This window comes from Schistocerca serialis, unplaced genomic scaffold (assembly GCF_023864345.2).
Source record: "Schistocerca serialis cubense isolate TAMUIC-IGC-003099 unplaced genomic scaffold, iqSchSeri2.2 HiC_scaffold_843, whole genome shotgun sequence".
Classification (NCBI taxonomy): domain Eukaryota; kingdom Metazoa; phylum Arthropoda; class Insecta; order Orthoptera; family Acrididae; genus Schistocerca; species Schistocerca serialis.
Genome location: NW_026048456.1, coordinates 471,602 through 493,636, shown reverse-complemented (window position 1 = coordinate 493,636; position 22,035 = coordinate 471,602). Strand labels below are relative to the sequence as shown.

Here is a 22,035-nt window from a genome sequence, read left to right as displayed (position 1 = left end):
AGAAGGGATCGGTTGGTAGGGCATGTTCTGAGGCATCAAGGGATCACCAATTCAGCATTGGAGGGCAGCGTGGAGGGTAAAAATCGTAGAGGGAGACCACGAGATGAATACACTAAGCAGATTCAGAAGGATGTAGGTTGCAGTAGGTACTGGGAGATGAAAAAGCTTGCACAGGATAGAGTAGCATGGAGAGCTGCATCAAACCAGTCTCAGGACTGAAGACAACAACAACAACAACAACAGTTTTGTGCATCTGCTCGACGACCCTTCTTGAAGACTGGGACTACCTGTGCTCTTTTCCAATCATTTGGAACCTTCCGTTCCTCTAGAGACTTGCGGTACACGGCTGTTAGAAGGGGGGCAAGTTCTTTCGCGTACTCTGTGTAGAATCGAATTGGTATCCCGTCAGGTCCAGTGGACTTTCCTCTGTTGAGTGATTCCAGTTGCTTTTCTATTCCTTGGACACTTATTTTGATGTCAGCCATTTTTTCATTTGTGCGAGGATTTAGCGAAGGAACTGCAGTGCGGTCTTCCTCTGTGAAACAGCTTTGTAAAAAGGAGTTTAGTATTTCAGGTTTACGCGTGTCATCCTCTGTTTCAATGCCATCATCATCCCGGAGTGTCTGGATATGCTGTTTCGAGCCACTTACTGATTTAACGTAAGACCAGAACTTCCTAGGATTTTCTGTCAAGTCGGTACATAGAATTTTACTTTCGAATTCACTGAACGCTTCACGCATAGCCCTCCTTACACTAACTTTGACATCGTTTAGCTTCTGTTTGTCTGAGAGGTTTTGGCTGCGTTTAAACTTAGAGTGAAGCTCTCTTTGCTTTCGCAGTAGTTTCCTAACTTTGCTGTTGTACCACGGTGGGTTTTTCCCGTCCCTCACAGTTTTACTCGGCACGTGCCTGTCTAAAACGCATTTTACGATTGCCTTGAACTTTTTCCATAAACACTCAACATTGTCAGTGTGGGAACAGAAATTTTCGTTTTGATCTGTTAGGTAGTCTGAAATCTGCCTTGTATTACTCTTGCTGAACAGATAAACCTTCCTCCCTTTTTTTATATTCCTACTAACTTCCATATTCAGGGATGCTACAACGGCCTTATGATCACTGATTCCCTGTTCTGTACATACAGAGTCGAAAAGTTCGGGTCTGTTTGTTATCAGTAGGTCCAAGATGTTATCTCCACGAGTCGGTTCTCTGTTTAATTGCTCGAGGTAATTTTTGGATAGTGCACTCAGTATGTCACTCGATGCTCTGTCCCTACCACCCGTCCTAAACATCTGAGTGTCCCAGTCTATATCTGGTAAATTGAAATCTCCACCTAAGACTATAACATGCTGAGAAAATTTACGTGAAATGTATTCCAAATTTTCTCGCAGTTGTTCTGCCACTAATGCTGCTGAGTTGGGAGGTCGGTAAAAGGAGCCAATTATTAACCTAGCTCGGTTGTTGAGTGTAACCTCCACCCATAATAATTCACAGGAACTATCCACTTCTATTTCACTACAGGATAAACTACTACTAACAGCGACGAACACTCCACCACAGGTTGCATGCAATCTATCCTTTCTAAACACCGTCTGTACCTTTGTAAAAATTTCGGCAGAATTTCTCTCTGGCTTCAACCCGCTTTCTGTACCAATAACGATTTCGGCTTCGGTGCTTTCTATCAGCGCTTGAAGTTCCGGTACTTTACCAACGCAGCTTCGACAGTTTACAATTACAATACCGATTGCTGCTAGGTCCCCGCATGTCCTGACTTTGTCCTGCACCCGTTGAGGCTGTTGCCCTTTCTGTAATTGCCCAAGGCCATCTAACCTAAAAAACCGCCCAGCCCACGCCACACAACCCCTGCTACCCGTGTAGCCGCTTGTTGCGTGTAGCAGAATTTCAATGTACTACGAAAATCCGACTGGCAAGACTGTTGCTAATAGGAACCTGATGAAATGTGAATCACATGCAGTATTCACTTCACCATAAGAATAATACGAATATAAACATTTTGCCATGTATTCTTTCCTGTTTGTTGCTATCTCATTTAAATCCTGTCTGCCTAATAAACTACGAAACTAGAGTGAGACAACAGCAAACGCGGAAGAAAATACGTATCGTGTCCTGTTTATATTTGTATTATTTTTATGCCTAATAGTGATACAGTCGGAAATGCAGCACGGCAACTGACAAGATAGAGTGCAAAGCAAGCGGAAGTTCTGAAAAATGTTGGTAGGTGCCGCCACAACTAACTTCTGCCGTCGAATGTATGTAGCGCTACACAGGCATGCTGTGTAGGCGAGATAAATACTGGCGCCAAAACCTCTGCGTCAGTAAATAAATTTAAAAAAAAAGTGGAAGACGAGCTTTTTTTTCTCCGCCCCGAGTTTCGGAGTTTCGACCACTGCATTTTCATACATTATCCAACGAAGTAAATACAAATCACGCATTGTTCATCTTCGAAAGTAGCAGAATTTCAATGTACTACGAAAATCCGACTGGCAAGACTGTTGCTAATAGGAACCTGATGAAATGTGAATCACATGCAGTATTCACTTCACCATAAGAATAATACGAATATAAACATTTTGCCATGTATCCTTTCCTGTTTGTTGCTATCTCATTTAAATCCTGTCTGCCTAATAAACTACGAAACTAGAGTGAGACAACAGCAAACGCGGAAGAAAATACGTATCGTGTCCTGTTTATATTCGTATTATTTTTATGCCTAATAGTGATACAGTCAGAAATGAAGCACGGCAACTGACTAGATTTTTAAATCTAAAATGACTAATTTCTGTGCAGAATTTGATTTACTAAAGAAGCGGCCGCAAAGATTTTCAAACGGAGAAAAATTTTCGCCTAACTCTCGTTCAGAACATGTTCTATAATACGGAGTCTATTATTTGGTTCTTGTTGATCATTATCAAAGAAAGCAGCAGTGTAAGTAGCAACAAGTAGCAGTCACTTGCCATTGTTTCGCTAATGAGACAATTCCTCTCTTTGTTTAATCGTAAGCGGCGGTAGCGCGCACAAAAGCAAGCCATGCCGCGGGCGGCGACAGGCCGTAAACACGCACTATAAGAATGCGACAAACAATGCATGACGCAGTACAGTAATGCATTTTCAGCTTAGAGTGACAAACACCTATAACAAAGAAAACGGCCAGATCAAAGCAAAATAAGCAATCGATTCAAACCAGACGAAGCACGTGAAAAAGGAAGGGTACCCGTATAAATACGGACGGAGCGCCTGACGCATAGCAATGGCTACCTGGTAAAGCTTAACTGCTAAGCTTACGACTCGAACCAAACTATTGTGGCTGTATCGTCTTTCATTCGATCTAAATTGTGTCTCATATTACAATGGACCAACTTTGTTTCGATTTGAAGGTGCGGCCTAAAACTTTTCTCTCCCCTTGAATTTCGAGTCTCAAATTTCAGGTGCGGCTTAGATTCGGGAATTTTTTTTTTCCTTGATTTCGAGTCTCATTTTTCAGGTGCGGCTTACATTCGAGTGCGGCTTAGATTCGAGTAAATACGGTAGATTGACATTCCCTCAGAACTGCTGATGTTCTTGTGAGTGCCAGCCATGACAAAACTCTTCCATCTGAGTCATGATTGCAAGATACAGATATGAATTATTTACAGAAAAATAAAAGAACTGGTGGATCAGTTTGGGTTCTGGAGAAATGTTAGAACACATGAAACAATACTGACTTCATGGCTTAGCTTTGAAGATTGCTCAAACAAAGGGAAATCTACGTTTACAGCTTTTGTACGTTTAGAGAAATCTTTCAAGAATGTTGCAATTCCGAAGGTAGCAGGGGTAAAATACAGGGATTGAAAGGTTGTATATGACTTACACATAACCCAGACAGCAATTATAAGACTCTATGAGCATGAAAGGGAAGCAATGGTTGAGAAGAGTGTTAGATATGGTCAAAACCTATCCTCAGTGTTATTAAATCTATACACAGGATAAGGAAACTAAAGAATAATTTGGGGAAGGAATTAAAAGTTCAGGAAGAAGCAATAAAAACTTCAAGGTTTGCAGATGACATTATAATACTGTCTGAGACAACGGAGGAATTGGAAGAGCAGTTGAATGGAATGGACAGTGTCTTGAAAGAAGGATATAAGATGAACCTCAATGAAAGCAAAACAGTACTAATGGAATGTAGTCCAATTACATCAGGCAATATTGAGGGAATTAGATTAGGACATGAGACACTAAAAGAAGTAAATGAGTTTTGCTATTTGGGCTGTAAAATAACTTCTGATGGCTGAAGTAGAGATGGTATAAAAAGTAGGCTGATAATGGCAAGGAAAATGTTTCTGCAAGAGAAATTTGTTACTGTTAAATATAAATTTAAGTGCTGAGAATTCTTTTCAGAAGGCATTTGTCTGGAGTGTAGCCTTGTACAGCAGTGAAATGTGGACAATAAACAGTTTGGACAAAAAGGAAACTGAATCTTTTGAAATATGGTGTTACAGAAAAATGCTGAAGATTAGATGGGTACTGAATAGCATTAGGGAGAAAGAAATGTGTGGCGTAACTTGACTAAAAGGAGAGATCAGTAGTTAGGACGCATTCTGAGACATCATGGAATCATCAGTTTAGTATTAAGGTGAGGAGTGCGGGAGTAAAAATTCCAGGAGGAGGCCAAGAGAAGAGTACAGTAAGCAGATTCAAATGGATGTGGGTTGTAGAACTTATTTGGAGATGAAAAGGCTTGCATAAGATAGAGCAGTATAGAGAGATGTATCAAACCAGTCTTCATACTGAAGGTCACAGCCACAACAACAGCAACAACAACCACTTCTACCACTACCACAACTACTACTACTGCATTATTCAGGCAATCACACAATCAGAATATTTATATTAAGATCATGTTTTATTTTTAAGGTAACTTTGAAATTTGAAACAAAATGCTAATTGTACTTGACCAAAAAATGAAAATGTTTCTTGAAAGCCTATGCATTACAGTGCCTTATTGACTTACTGGTTGCACATCTCTATCTCCATCTACATGATTACTCTACAATTCACAATTACGTGCCTGAAGAGGGTTCATCAAACCACCTTCAAGCTATTTCTCTACCATTCCACTCTTGAACAGCGTGTGGGAAAAATGAGCACTTAAATTTTTCTGTGAGAGCTATGTTGTCTTATTTGACCATGGTGATCATTTCTCCCTCTGTGTGCAGGCATCAACAGCATATTTTCTCAATCAGAGGAGAAAGTTGGTGACTGAAATTTCACAAAAAGGTCCTACTACAATGAAAAAAACCTTTTAATTATTGCCACCCCAATTCACATATCATGTCTGTGGTACTCTCTCACCTATTTCACGACAATATAAAACGAGCTGTTCTTCTTCGAACTTTTTCGGCAATTTCCTTCAGTCCCATCTGATGCGGATCCTACACCGCACAGCAGTACTCAAGAAGAGGGCAGATGTGTGGTTTAAGCAGTCTCTTTAGTAGATCTGTTGCATTTTCTAAGTGTTCGGAGTTTTGGTTTGCTTTATCCACAGCATTATCTAGTTTAAGTTATTTGTTATTGTAATCACTAAGAACTTAGTTAAATTTACAGCCTTTAGACTTGTGTGATTTATCATGTAAACAAAATTTAGCAGGTTTCTTTTAGTACTCATGTGAATGACGTCACACATTTCATTATTTAGAATCAGTTGCTGCTTTCTGCATCATACAGATATCTTGTCTACTTCAGTTTGCGATTGGTTTTGATAATCTAATAACTTTAAGGAATGGTACATGACAGTGTCATCTGCATACAATCTAAGAGGGCTGCCCAGATTGTCTCCTATGTCATGTATGTAGATCAGAAAGAGCGGTGGGTCTATAACACTTCCTTGGGGAATGCCAGGTATTACTTCTGTTTTACTCAGTGACTTTCCATCAGTTACTATGAAATGTGACCTTTGTGAAAGGAACTCACGTAACTGAGGCTATATTCCATATGCACACAATTTAATTAAAAGATGCTCGTGAGGAATGGTGGCAAAAGCCATCTGGAAATCTAATAATATGGAATGAATGCGACATCTCCAGTTGATAGCTCTCATTACTTCATGAGAATAAAGAGCTAGTTGTGTGTCACAAGGAAAATATTTTCTGAATCTGTGCTGTCTGTTTGTCAATAAATCATTTTCTCCAAGGTAATTTGCAATGTTTGAACACAGTATATGTTCCAAACCCTACTGCAAATTGATGTTAGTGATATGGGTCTGCAATTCAACAGATTACTCCTATTTCATTTCTTGAGTATTGGTGTTACTTGAGCAACTTTACAATATTTAGGTGTTGAACTTACAGTAAGTGAGCAGGTGTATATGATTGCAAAGTATGAAAATTTTTAAAATTTTCTGTAGTCATGTTGGGTGAGAGCACATTTTTTGTCTGAAAAAATGATCTCACTGCATCTAGAGATGTAACTGGAGCAAATCTAACACCTTTAACATCTGTAGGATTCATTTCTGCTGCAATAGAACTGTCACACGGTATGACTTTTGAGAGTTTTTGAAGTTTGTTACGGAGATGCTAAACAAACTCCACTGGCAGACATTACAAGAGAGGCATTGTGCATCACGAAGAGATTTACTATTGAAATTTCGGGACAGCACTTTTCAGTATTAGTCAGCCAACATATTACTTCCCCCCACATACATCTCACGTAATGACCACGAGGAGCAAATTTGAGAAATTAGAGCCAATACAGAGGCTTACCTACAGTCATTCTTCCCACGCACTATTCGCAAGTGGAACAGGGTTGGAGGGATCAGATAATAGTATTGAAAGTACCCCCCACCACACACCATTAGGTGGCTTGCGGAGTATGATGTAGATGTAAAGTATACACCATAATAAATACTGAAAAATTCTAATGAGATAGCTTTGCATATTGTTGGCAAGTTTATAATAACCTGAAGAGTAATTTGTCAGAGCCAACCTTATACAGTCTGAAAGATGAGGATCAATCAGTTTATTTATTTTTATTCTAAGTTCATCACTGAAAACACATTCACACTGATAAGTTGATCCAAAAAAATGATTAAACATACAACACCACTTTTACACTTTTAGGGCTGGGAAATGTCATTTTTAAATCAATTTATTTCCTCGTCAAGTTCACTCTCACTACAAAAAAAGAAGAGTACTCATTTTACTTGAAATAGTTTCCACAGCCAGTATTTGGAAAGATAGTGATATGAAATCTAGAACAGGTTCCATTGCCCTGAAATTTGAAAATCCATTTTAAACTGTCTTGATTGTTGTAAAGCTGGCCGTTTACTTCTTTTCAGCTTCTTGACCCATTGCTTTTTTTTGATCAGACTGTATTCACGGAAACTGTTTCACATTTAATTTCTGTAACTTTGCAATTCAAAGGTCAATTTTTGCGTGAAACACATTATAGAAGAAATAGGTGCTGTAACTACCAAATTAGTGTGCTTGCCGCTTCATACTTCGCGTGTGAATTTTGTGCTCGATTCGGCCACTAGATGCCAATTGGCCTGCTAGTACAACAACAGTTGCATGTGCAGCCTGCTGCCTGTGTCTCCTGTTAGAAATAATGACTATACGGGACAGAGCGCAAGGCTCTGCTGGCCACTTGTGTGTTGTCTGTTGTATGTACTTTCTTCCTCATCTATAAATGCTTTTTTCATGTAAAAGCTGAAAGCAAGGGGAAACTAAAGCCGTAATTTTTCCCGAGGGCATGCAGCTTTACCGTATGATTAAATGATGATAGCGTCTTCTGGGGTAAAATATTCCCCCATTCTGATCTCCGAGCGGGGACTACTCAAGAGGATGTCGTTATCAGGAGAAAGAAAACTGGCGTTCTACAGATCGGAGTGGGGAATGTCAGATCCCTTAATCGGGCAGGTAGGTTAGAAAATTTAAATAGGGAAATGGATAGGTTAAAGTTAGATATAGTGGGAATTAGTGAAGTTTGGTGGCAGGAGGAACAAGACTTCTGGTCAGGTTACTACAGGGCTATAAACACAAAATCAAATAGGGATAATACAGGAGAAGGTTTAATAATGAATAGGAAAATAGGAATGCGGGTAAGCTACTACCAACAGCATAGTGAACGCATTATTGTGGCCAAGATAGATACGAAGCCCACGCCTACCACAGTAGTAGAAGTTTATATGCCAACTAGCTCTGCAGATGATGAAGAAATCGAAGAAATGTATGATGAAATAAAAGAAATTATTCATATAATGAAGGGAGACGAAAATTTAATAGTCATGAGTGGCTGGAATTCGGCAGTAGGAAAAGGAAGAGAAGGAAACATAGTAGGTGAATATGGATTGGGGGTAAGGAATGAAAGAGGAAGCCGCCTGGAAGAATTTTGCACAGAGCACAACTTAATCATAGCTAACACTTGGTTCAAGAAATATGGAAGAAGCCTGGAGATACTGACAGATTTCAGATAGATTATATAAAGGTAAGACAGAGATTTAGGCACCAGGTTTTAAATTGTAAGACATTTCCAGGGTCAGATGTGGACTCTGACCACACGCTATTGGTTATGAACTGTAGATTAAAACTGAAGAAACTGCAAAAAGGTGGTAATTTTAGGAGATGGGACCTGGATAAACTGAAAGAACCAGAGGTTGTACAGAGTTTCAGGGAGAGCATAAGGGAACAATTGACAGGAATGGGGGAAAGAAAGACAGTAGAAGAACAATGGGTAGCTTTGAGGGACAAAGAAGTGAAGGCAGCAGAGGATCAAGTAGGTAAAAAGATGAGGGCAAGTAGAAATCCTTGGGTGGCAGGAGAAATATTGAATTTAATTGATGAAAGAAGAAAATATAAAAATGCAGTAAATGAAGCAGGCAAAAAGGAATACAAACGTCTCAAAAATGAGATTGACAGGAAGTGCAAAATGGCTAAGCAGGGATGGCTAGAGGACAAATGTAAGAATGTAGAGGCTTATCTCACTAGGGGTAAGATAGATACTGCCTACAGGAAAATTAAAGAGACCTTTGGAGATAAGAGAACGACTTGTATGAATATCAAGAGCTCAGATGGAAACCCAGTTCTAAGCAAAGAAGGGAAAGCAGAAAGGTGGAAGAAGTATATAGAAGGTCTATACAAGGGCGATGTACATGAGGACAATATTATGGAAATGGAAGAGGATTTAGATGAAGAGTTTGACAGAGCACTGAAAGATCTAAGTCGAAACAAGGCCCTGGGAGTAGACAATGTTCCATTAGAACTACTGACAGCCTTGGGAGAGCCAGTCCTGACACAACTCTACCATCTGGTGAGCAAAATGTACGAGACAAGCGAAATACCCTCAGACTTCAAGAAGAATATAATAATTCCAAGCCGGGCGGAGTGGCCGAGCGGTTCTAAGCGCTTCAGTTTGGAACCGCGCGACCGCTACGGTCGCAGGTTCGAATCCTGCCTCGGGCATGGATGTGTGTGATGTCCTTAGGTTAGTTAGGTTTAAGTAGTTCTAAGTTCTAGGGGACTGATGACCTCCGATGTTAAGTCCCATAGTGCTCAGAGCCATTTTTTAATAATTCCAATCCCAAAGAAAGCAGGTGTTGACAGATGTGAAAATTACCGAACTATCAGTTTAATTCGGGGATGATCAGTTTGGATTCCACAGAAATGTTGGAACACATGAGGCAATACTGACCCTACGACTTATCTTAGAAAATAGATTAAGTAAAAGCAAACCTACATTTCTAGCATTTGTAGACGTAGAGAAAGCTTTTGACAATGTTGATTGGAATACTCTCTTTCAAATTCTGAAGGTGGCAGGGGTAAAATACAGGGAGCGAAAGGCTATTTACAATTTGTACAGAAGCCAGATGGCAGTTATAAGAGTGGAGGGGCGTGAAAGGGAAGCAGTGATTGGGAAGGGAGTGAGACAGGGTTATAGCCCCTCCCTGATGTTATTCAATCTGTATATTGAACAAGCAGTGAAGGAAACAAAAGAAAAATTCATAGTAGGTATTAAAATCCATGGAGAAGAAATAAAAACCTGAGGTTCGCCGATGACATAGTAATTCTGTCAGAGACAGCAAAGGACCTGGAAGAGCAGCTGAGCGGAATGGACAGTGTCTTGAAAGGAGGATATAAGATGAACATCAACAAAAGCAAAACGTGGATAATGGAATGTAGTCGAATTAAGTCGGGAGATGCTGAGGGTATTAGATTAGGAAATGAGACGCTTAAAGTAGTAAATGAGTTTTGTTATTAGGGGAGCAAAATAACTGATGGTCAAAGTAGAGAGGATATAAAATGTAGACTGGCAATGGCAAGGAAAGCGTTTCTGAAGAAGAGAAATTTGTTAACATCGAGTATAGATTTAAGTGTCAGGAAGTGGTTTCCGAAAGTATTTGTATGGAGTGTAGCCATGTATGGAAGTGAAACATGGGCGATAAATAGTTTGGACAAGAGGAGAATAGAAGCTTTCGAAATAGGGTGCTGAAGATTAGATGGATAGATCACATAACTAATAAGGAGGTACTGAATAGGATTGGGGAGGAGTTCGTGGCACAACTTGACTAGAAGAAGGGATCAGTTGGTAGGACATGTTCTGTGGCATCAAGTGATCACCAATTTAGTATTGGAGGGCAACGAGGAGGGTAAAAATCATAGAGGGAGACCAAGAGATGAATAGACTAAGCAGATTCAGAAGGATGTAGGTTGCAGTAGGTACTGCAAGATGAAGAAGCTTGCACAGGATAGAGTAGCATGGAGAGCTGCATCAAACCAGTCTCAGGACTGAAGACCACAACAACAATGTAAAAGTTACAATGTTCTTGGGGTAGAACACTTTGGCAATGAGTACAGTATTCGACTTCATGTGCTCCACTTCAGTCATCGGTTCTTTGAGTTTAATTTCCATGGAGGCAGTGCTTAAATCTTTTCTTAAGCAACAGCAGGCACTGACTGTTACTATTTCCCTTTTAATGACCACATGCAGCCTCACAGACGACATACTTGCCGCCATTCCCTGCGTATGATGATGCAGTAGAAGACTGGGATGGCTGTGAAAAATGCATGCAACATCATTTCCAGGAATTTGGGGTAACAGTGGTAAACTTGTGTGAGGCTCTTTTTGTCATGGATCTCACCTCATGTCTATCAGTTGTCAGCTCGCCCCTTACAAGAACCTTCAAGTCTTTCTTTTGGTCAGATGTGCAAGTTACTTTCTACCTATCTCAGTAAAATTATTCCATTATTGCTGCTCGTGTGGAGTTTTACCATTGCCAAAAGCTGCCAAAACAGTCATACAGGGCAGGGGCAGCAGTACTGCATGGACTTTGTCTTTGTCATAATTTTGTCACAAATGTTCATAAGGAACGCCAAGTAGACCAAATGGTTTGAGATGCAATCATACGAGTTACTCCTGACAGGGAAGCTCTACAAGTATGAAAATCCTATGGTTACAGAAGTATTAAACATAGCTCAGTCATTTGAAGTTTCACAGGCTGCAGGTAGTCCGATAGAATCCTGATCAAAAGTTTCATAAATTGTTCCTCTCACCCCTCCCAGCCTTCAGTCAGTTCACAAGGGAATGGAGAAGATGCAGCAGTCCAACAGGCATTTCAGCTTTTTAGAACAACTTATTGCATCAGTTCCGGGCTGCACCAACTATTTGGAGGACATAGTTCTTTCTGGTGCCTCTAAAGAAAAATATTTGCAGAAACTCCATGCTCTGTTTTCTGTTTTATCAGTCTGCAAGGTTAAAGTGCAATTTGGACAAGACACAGTTTTTTCAACCATCTATTATTTATTTGGGCTTTAAGTGTTGTGCGCTGTCATTACACCAGCATATTGAATCTATGGCAGCATTGCCACACCCTCATATCCATCAAGGAACTGTAGGCATTTTTAGGCAAAATTGCGTATTACCACAAATTCGTACCGGACGCTGCTGCTGTGGCACAACTGCTCCACAAAGACACTTTTTTTCCCAGGCATTGTTGGGGAAATAGTGAGAGTAGTTCCAGCGTGCCCACAGCGTGCATCCTTGTAGCCATGGCCAGCTCCCCGTCAGCTTGGGAAATAGTTCACGTAGATTTTACGGGACTTTTTTTAAATATGACCTGGCTCCCTGCGATTGATGTGTATTCTAGGTTCCTGTATGCAGTGCATTTTCTGTCTAAAAGTGGTGTTCAACATGTCACAGCTCCTCCTTCCCACCCCCAATTAACTGGGGAAGCAGAATGACTAGTACAAACATTTAAGACTCAGATGAAAAAATGTGTTTCGCGTGTGTCACCGGAAGTGGCTCTTGGCCGGTTCCTCGGTTCTTACAGGTTTACTCCTGTTGGAGGTAAAGAATCCAGCAGGGTTGTTGCGTAGCCATTAGCCCCGTACTCTGCTACTTCTGCTTCAACCAATGCCACAACATCCGCCTACACTGGTGTCGCAACACTTTTGTGGGCTCACACTTCTGACACCAGACTGGAAGACTGAAATGGGTGCCTGCGGTCATCGAGAGTCACCATTGTTGATGCCTCTGTGTCATTCGCATTGCTGAGGGGATGGCGTCACAACACTTTAACCTTGCGTGGACATTTCTGCTGCCCTGGCATCCTCTGTCCATCTGGCAGTCTCCCTACATCATGACCAGCGCCCTCGCCTTTTGTGCTGCCGCTTTCACAATTGTCTCCTCTGCTATGGTTGCTATGGTTGCCCCCTTCAGCTGTCGGGGGCCAAGGCAGAAGAACACTGCCTCCCTCGCTGTCACAGCCAACACCTCCACCACTGCCTCCTCCATTGCAGCCTGGGACACGAGGGAGGGGGCAGCACCACATCTGTCCACTCTCACGCCACTTCTGACCCTACATGCCGGTGGCAGCACGTCGCGTGACTCAGCAACCAATGTGAATGGCGGAAGAAATTTATTTGAGCACAATGCTCACTTCTTTGCAAAGGAAGATGAGTAACTACTAAGTGTGTGTGCGCGCGCGCGCGCTTTGCTTCATAGTTCATGCTTAATTTGGCCACTAGGTCTGCTAGTATGACAGCAATTGCATGCGCAGCCTGCTGGCTGTGGCCCCTGTTAGAACTAATGGCTACCTATGTCAGACACAAGGCTCCCCTGGTCTCTTCTATGTTGCCTGTTGTATGTACTTTGCCTCTCATGTGTTTATGCTTATTCATGAAATAAAGTTGCGGTGTTCCTGGGTTATAACAGCAAGAATTATGAAGCTTTCATTTTTCCTTTGAAGCTATTTGTTTAGCTCATTAAGTTTAACTACTAGTTCAGGTACAAATGCCATATCCAACAATCAGCACAAATCATGCAGTTGTGGGTAATCTTCCTCTCTTTCAGACACGAGAGATTTTATTGCTGGTGAAGTCCTCTAAATCTGTTTAGAACCATACCTCTATAAAGCCATTGAACTGCGGTGTGCAACTGCAGGTCTCCAGACAGGGTATCCAGCTCTTCTAATAGCACTCTAAACTTTCTTCTCTGTAGTGATTGCAAGAATTTTGAATTCACAATTTTTGTAACACTATTCATAACATGTATTACAGAATAAGTCTACAAAGCATCTGCTTATGCATGTTACAATGAAAGTTAAAGGCGATAAAGATACGCCGTTCACACACAATGTGACATCCTTTGTGTTTGTCATCAGTAGTAACAGATGCAAGTTTCTGAATAGACAAATCATATTCATAAATGAAGGATTTGAATGCATTGTAAACATTCCCTCCTCATGTAGCATCTTTGGAGGTCAAACTGTAAGCAGGTCTTTTACACTGAAATCCGAAAAATCAACCTTACAAAAATCAAACTTCAGGTGAATCAACTATCTACTGATTCGTCTAACTACAACCTGAAACACAAGCATGACGGCAAACCTGTTATCAGTTGACTTTTTATATTTTCTGCCATTAATTCTACTTTTATTGTCACAGTAGGTCTTGGCAGACAAGTCTCTGTCTGCCAATACTATCTCCAAATTGTTTTTCAATGTGGAAAACAGACTCGCTAGCTGCCAGAAAGCACTCCTTAACAACTGTGCCATTGTCAAATTGTTTTGCACATTTTCATCAGTACTTCTGATACATGAAATGATCCTATGTTTGATGAGAGACTTTTTATACAGGCTTTACAAAAATACTGCTGCAATTGTAATTTACTTTTAAGGTTAGAAAGTGTCTACCTTCTCAGCTAACTACCAGCAGCTGCTTCCAATTCGAAGTCTTTGTGAACTGTTCAAAATTGACATTCACCATTTCCCTTTTCAGGTATTACATATCAAACACATATACCTGTCTTTATGCAGTGTATATAAAACTGTTCTTTCCACCCACCACAGAAGTGGCATGTTTTCCTGTGTTTAGCTACATTCACATTTCACAAACACTGAGTGAGAACTATAACTTGGCATGTGGACTCCTTAGTTTGTATGAGTGGGACTATTAGGTGAATGTGTTGTCAGATTTACCACCTACAAATACCAAGCGAATCACTCATTGTCAACAAACTGGTATGTCACGAAAACAGTTCATTTAAACAGATTTTGGACATAGGTTTTGAAAGATCGACTCAAAGCCTTGTCAATCGACCAGATGACCACTATCGATGGGTTGAGCACCCCTGGTCTATGGAGATACTAAAAAAAAAAAAAAAAAAAAAAAAAAAAAAAAAAAAAAAAAAAAAAAAAAAAAAAAAAAAAAAAAAATTTCAATGGAGGAAGATACAAGCTGGAAATTGAGCGGTAACTCTGTTTTGAATGCTACAAGAAGAAGCAAAACCATCAAAAGTGCTTCATTCCCAAAGCACTTCCAAGAAGACAGTGGCTTGTTTCTTGGGTACTCCAGCCATGTGCTTTTGAGAACCAAAGCAATCTGTTTGCCCCAAGTCATCATTGAAGTCAGGAAAAGGTAACCAAAAATCATATTGTTCATTATTTTTACAATGCAAGTTGTCTAAACACATTGAACAATTGATTATGTGACAAAGAAAACAATGAATATATGTGTCTATCGCCGAATAACTTTTCTGTTCCCTTGAGTGATTTTCGTCACATCAAGAACCTGTCAAACCCTACCAAAACTATGTTTTTGAGATACTAACATTGAAGAGGAAAAAGTTTCCAGAATTGTCTTGAACACATGCAAATGTGCATAAATTTGACACAAATATTTTGAGAAACAGTAAAATGTTTGTACAAAAGAGAGATTATCTTTCACTGTTTTTGTTAAAAACCCTGGAGCATGAAAGTTTGGCTCAACTTTCCACTGCCACAGCTTCTATGGTTCCTTCTAATTTATGTAAATGAAGTTTAAGGTAAAAGACTGATCTGCACGAGGTCAACGCTAGGTCAGAAGATGAGAGATGTGAGTTGGGGAAGCCAATAGATGTGATGTCATATGAAAAAGTTCAGCTGTTAGTTATTCCACGGGAAAAATCTGCTATTGTTACTGAACAGTTCAAGTAGTGATTTTGGCTGATTATCATTATTTTTATTGCCTTGGCAAAATAGAGAGAGGAGTACACAAAATAGTCAATATTGATGGAACAAAGTGACATACCATACAATTCTTGCATGGGCAGAAGATTATTTTGTGTGTTCAAAGTGACCTCCCATCAGCAGCTAAACAATGTCAATGCAGCTGAACTGCTGACCAAGCTACAACTGTCAGTGTGGCTGGTGTGATAGCAGCACATGGCGCCTTTGTGGTTTCTCATAGCTTGTTCAGTGTAGCTGGCTTCTGTTGATAAACTTTTATTTTTCAAGGTCCTCCATAGGTAGAAGTCAAGAGGTGTAAGGTCTGGAGACTGTAGTAGGTACCCAACAGCTCCTCCTCGACCTGTCCATCCATCCAAGTAAGCTCTGACGTCTCTGTGGTAGTGATAAGTGCCATCATCTTGTAAGTAAAATCTTTTCTTTTAAACAAATGGCAGGTAAAATCTATGTTTGCAGCATATGACAGACCACTAAACACATTGACACCCGGTAGATTTACATGTTTGTCCATGTGAATGTGAGGATTTTCAGGAGCCCAGTATATGCAGGTGTGGCAGTTTACAGTACCGTTTAGTTTGAATTGCATATCGTCAGAGTGATAACCATCCCTGCACACCATACATCCTTGTGAAGAATGTCTTCAAACAACTCCCAGTACTCCATCCTTCGATCCGGGTCATATTCATTCATAGCATGCAGCAATCTTTGAATGTAAACTTCCCAATTTGCAGCCTTTAGAATTTGTCATACCCTTGATCAGCTTACCATGCTTTCATGTGTACCCTGCTTCACAGATTTTTGAAGTGACCTAATAAAATGTTGCAACACGGCAGCATTGGAAGCTGAACTTATTAAGGTTTTCAGTTGGCCAGACCTCTCCTTATGCACCTCCTGAACAGTATGGCCAGCTTCAAATTCATCCCAAATATGATTAATTGTTGTACATGTTGGTGGGTTAGTTCCATACAAATTACATCACTGCCGTAGTACCTCCATAATGTTTTCATACCTCCAGTATCACTCCAATATGGCCTTGTGTTGCTCAAACAACACTTTTACTTAATTCATTGCTGCATTGTCACCCACTGGAAAATGCGCGCCAAGATCTGTTGAGAAAACATTGGACTATGCTACTGTGCAAAATTGCAACAGTGTCATTTTGCTCCAAAGATATTAACTATGAAAGAGTGTCTACATTTATTCTGGACCAATGGCACTGCCTCTGACCTGAACTCTTACCCTTGTCTGTGATATGAAGTAAATTCCCGTTATCTGTTAAAATTATTCTGGTGAATAACTGACGCTATAGCAGATCAATCATGTGTATCCAGCCACAGCAATTAAACAATACTGTGCAGCAGGTGTGTAGCAGCCATTGCTGAATACTCTTCCATTTCACTTTGCCTTGTTTAGGCTCTTAGTGCTAGAATGAAACATAACAAAAAGCTTACAGGCAACACCATACTATCAATTGTGCATTGTTTATACTACTGTGCTTCAGAAGAATGAAGGGTTCTGCCAAAACGTAACGACTGCTGTGGAAGAGAATTTTAGGCAACACATTTAAAGCAAAGCAATATGGATTAGGATAGATGGCTACTCACCAGACAGATGAGAGATTGAACAGGACTGAGCACTATGGGACTTAACATCTGAGGTCATCAGTCATTGAACAGCAGACAGGCATATTTAAAAGTAGGCTAAGTTTTCCTTCAGATTAAAAAAAAAAACCACACACACACACACACACACACACACACACACACACACACACACACACACACACACATACACACACAGAGCGAGCCTCTGTCTTCTTTGTGCACTGAGGCATGACTGCAGTGAGTAGTGATCTCAGTTCGGGATGGATAGTTGAGGCACAGAACAGGCAAGGTGGGAGGGACAGCAGCATAAGTATGGGGAATTTGTCATTACTTATTTTTGAATGACTCAAAAAAGGTACACAAACAACCACAAAATATGAAACGAAAGTCCAAATGGTAACAAGGAGGCCAGTGTACAAAGTTGTGTGTGCTAAGCTAAGGTTTGTAGCAACCAGAAACAAGGGAAAATCAGTGCAGAGTTCTACACTGTCCCGGTGCTCCTGCTGTTTCCATTAGCCCCCACACCAAGTCTTTGTGGAGAGCACGTGCAGTAAGCCTTTTGTTAACTCGCAGATAATATCAAAATCCAATCTCGTAATTTCTCTGTACAATTTTAAGAAACAAACATAGGAAAAAGTCCCCTGAGGGGCATTTGATATATACAAAAGTGGAAATCTTTGATGTTAAAAATTGTGCATAATATTTATCTCCATAAAAAATGATTGAGGTAAATAGATCTAAATATTTCGCTTGACTCATTCAGCATTACAACCTTCCAGGACCTCACCACTGCCATCTCTCCAATTTTTAATTTGTAAATGATAGGCAAATTTTCCAGTACAGATTTCAGATTTTGGCTCCAACAATTTATTTCCTGAGAGAGAGAGAGAGAGAGAGAGAGAGAGAGAGAGAGAGAGCCATGTGAAAAGTAACTTCAATTATGTATACTACACGGTACAAATGTTTACATAAAAAAGTATGTAACAATCTCATTGCTTGCACAATGCAAACAACAAATTGTAGTTTTTGCATTTATTAATACAATCTTCCACAACAGACAAGAACACATAACAAATATAGAAAGAATAAATAGAGCGATGTGCGCATGCACTTTTTCATTCTTACCATTACAGATTCATTTATTCTACTGTGGATACATACTCGATTTCACTTTGGTAACTAATATTCAATCAATATGATGAAAAACGTTAGTAGATTGTATACAGAATACAATGAAATAAATTCAGCAATACTGTATTGAAAGCATTTCAAGTCATCACTGTCAATTTTACACCTGTACTTAGGCAGCAGAGTACAGGCACTTGAGATACAAGACCCAAGGACCTTCATTCACTCTTCAGTCTTATACTAGTCTTCCTCTTCAACACCTGTCAGGATCCATCTTTAACCGGATTATACTTCTTCACCTGCAAACAATAATAATGCACAGTCATCAAGTGATGTGATATTTCTGTGTCAACATGACTAATGTTCTTAAGCTTGCTCATTCATTGCCCTGAAGTTGCTGTCTACAATGTCAAACAATTAGGCTGTCCCAATTTTGCTTTCCTTAACAATACTTTTTAACTGATTATTGCTTTGACTGGCTAATAGAAAATAAGGCCTCTTGATTTTTTTTCTTTTTTTCCCAAACAGTATGTTATTCTTGTAAGTCTACACATAGCAGTACAAGAAGAAATACAGAAAACTGTATTACAGAATGTAGCCTAAATGCATATAATGGCCCCTTATTAGTAGTTAGAAAACAGAATGGAGACACTCATTTGGTTTTAAACACTATGACTTTGAATAAACAATCCGAGATGGAAAGGGATAGGCTCGTCAGTGCATAAGAATTACTGTCCAAGTTTGAATAAGCGAAGTTTTTTAGTTCAGTGGATTTTACAGCTAGATACAAGGCAGGTGCCCCTCCACAAGGGTTCTAGAGCCTGCACGACATTCCTGTTGGATGGGAAGTCTTACCAGTACAGATTACTTCCCTTTGGTTTAAATATATCTGTAGAAGTTTTCAAATGGGGCTCAGATAAAGCTTTGGGCAATGACTTATTTAATAATCATTCAAGTGGACAATATACTCTCATCAAAATATCCACGAATGTACTGCCAGTCTGATGATGGCGACATGTATGATCGCCGAAATATTGTGCCCGTTGGACACTGTAGACCGGGAGTACACCCATGGATATTTTGATTATCAAATACGCCGGGAGAAACTCAAGAATCACAATATACTCTCAGTTTCTAAAACACAGAAAGAACACTGCACTCTGCCTATTAAACTTTAAAAAGGTTGCAGGAGAGTGGGCTAACAATAAGTAACTCGCATTTTTAGAAGAAAGGAATTAAAAGTTTTGTAGGATTAAAAGACGCACAACCTGAGCCAGAACAAATTCAGGCAATAAAAGGTTGTCCAGTTCCTCGAAATATAAAACAGTTGAATTCATTTATAGGATTAGCTGGCTTCTATAACCAATTTACAAAAGATCAATCTATGAACAACCAATGACACTTGAAGCAATCTCAATGGATCTGGGATGATGGGGCAATGGAAGCATTAAACAAAATTGTTAGCTACTCTATCCTTCTTCATCTCCCAGTACCGACTGCAACCTACATCCTTCTGAATCTGCTTAGTGTATTCATCTCTTGGTCTCCCTCTACGATTTTTACCCTCCACGCTGCCCTCCAATACTAAATTGGTGATCCCTTGATGCCTCAGAATATGCCCTACCAACCGATCCCTTCTTCTAGTCAAATTGTACCACAAATTTCTCTCTCTCCAATTCTATTCAATACCTCCTCATTAGTTATGTGATCTACCCATCTAATCTTCAGCATTCTTCTGTAGCACCACATTTCGAAAGCCTATATTCTCTTCTTGTCCAAACTATTTATTGACCATGTTTCACTTCCATACATGGCTACACTCAATACAAATACTTTCAGAAAAGATTTCCTGACACTTAAATCTATACTCAATGTTAACAAATTTCTCTTCTTCTGAAACACTTTCCTTGCCATTGTCAGTCTACATTTTATATCCTCTCTACTTTGACCATCATCAGTTATTTTGCTCCCCAAATAGCAAAACTCATTTACTACTTTAAGCGTCTCATTTCCTAATCTAATACCCTCAGCATCTCCCGATTTAATTCGACTACATTCAATTATTCTCGTTTTGCTTTTGTTGATGTTCATCTTATATCCTCCTTTCAAGACACTGTCCATTCCGTTCAGCTGCTCTTCCAGGTCCTTTGCTGTCTCCGACAGAATTACAATGTCATCAGCGAACCTCAAAGTTTTTATTTCTTCTCCATGGATTTTAATACCTACTACGAATTTTTCTTTTGTTTTCTTCACTGCTTGCTCAATATACAGATTGAATAACATCAGGGAGGGGCTATAACCCTGTCTCACTCCCTTCCCAACCACTGCTTCCCTTTCATGTCCCTCAACTCTTATAACTGCCATCTGGCTTCTCTACAAATTGTAAATAGCCTTTCGCTCCCTGTATTTTACCCCTGCCACCTTCAGAATTTGAAAGAGAGTAGTCCAGTCAACATTGTCAAAAGCTTTCTCTAAGTCTACAAATGCTAGAAATGTAGGTTTGCCTATCCTTAATCCATTTTCTAAGATAAGTCGAAGGGTCAGTATTGCCTCACGTGTTCCAGCATTTCTATGGAATCCAAACCGATCTTCCCCGGGGTAGGCTTCTACCAGTTTTTCCATTCATCTGTAAAGAATTCACGTTAGTGTTTTGCAGCCGTGACTTATTAAACTGATAGTTTGGTAATTTTCACATCTATCAACACCTGCTTTCTTTGGGCTTGGAATTATTATATTCTTCTTGAAGTCTGAGGGTATTTCACCTGTCTCATACATTTTGCTCACCAGATGGTAGGGTTTTGTCAGGACTGGCTCTCCCAAGGCTGTCAGTAGTTCCATTGGAATGTTGTCTACTCCCGGGACCTTGTTTCAACTTAGGTGTTTCAGTGCTCTGTCAAACTCTTCACGCAGATCACATCTCCTATTTCATCTTCATCTACATTCTGTTCCATTTCCATAATATTGTCCTCAAGTACATTGCCCTTGTATAGACCCTCTATATACTCCTAAGCAAGCTTTATTGCAAGCCAAAATTCTGACCCATCCTCTGATGCATCAAACCTTTAAATTGGCTCATATGTATCAGAATGTGGACATGGATGTGAATTTTCAGGGGGAATGGGCTACCAATAAGGGAGAATGCAATACAATATCTTGCACCAGTCAATGTCTCAATAAACACAAATTAAATTGTGCAGCTACAGAAACAGTATTATTATCCATAGTTCGTGGTTTCCAAAACCCTTAGCTGGGAATCATAGACTGAAATATATACATATCATCAAGCTTTATTATTTTAATGGAGAGTAAGACTATTACACAGTAAATTAATGTGATGGGTACTTTTATTTACAATCATTTAAAATTAAGTTAAATTATGTGAAGGGTTCGTAAACTTTAGTGGCCAATATGCTCTCATGACTACCTTTGGGGATGAATGCGGGAGGCCCTGGGATTATATTTAGAGTAAATTGTTAGCTATAAGTTACATGAACAATCAAGTAAGGATATCAGCTAAGAAAATACAAAATGACCTGAAGATGGATATTTTAAGAAGGGCAGGGATTAGAATAAAATGTTTTTCAATGGGGATATGTTATTTTGAAGACAACATAAATACTCATAGCATTGGAAGTTGTGTATACCTAAACTACTAGTCTAGGATCTGATTTGGTTCATACACAAGGGATATGGACATGTTGGTCTACAAAAGTGTGTTCAACATATTTGGGTAGCAGAGAAATAAAAAGGATGGTATGTGGTTGTGATCTTAATCAGAATGTTAAAGAAAATAATGGACAAATAAGATATTCA

At 39.7% G+C, this 22,035-nt stretch overlaps 1 protein-coding gene across 2 annotated transcripts in view; it reads right to left on the bottom strand.

The window, feature by feature from the left end:
* Positions 1–18,111: 18,111 nt before the first annotated feature.
* Positions 18,112–22,035, bottom strand: part of LOC126452252 (kelch-like protein 12) — a 76,474-nt gene continuing 72,550 nt past the window's right edge. For both annotated transcript variants that reach the window (XM_050091044.1, XM_050091043.1), the window contains one exon: positions 18,112–18,521. In XM_050091044.1, the coding sequence (XP_049947001.1) occupies positions 18,486–18,521 (36 nt within the window). In that variant the 3' untranslated portion in view covers positions 18,112–18,485. The remainder of the gene's footprint in view (positions 18,522–22,035) is intronic.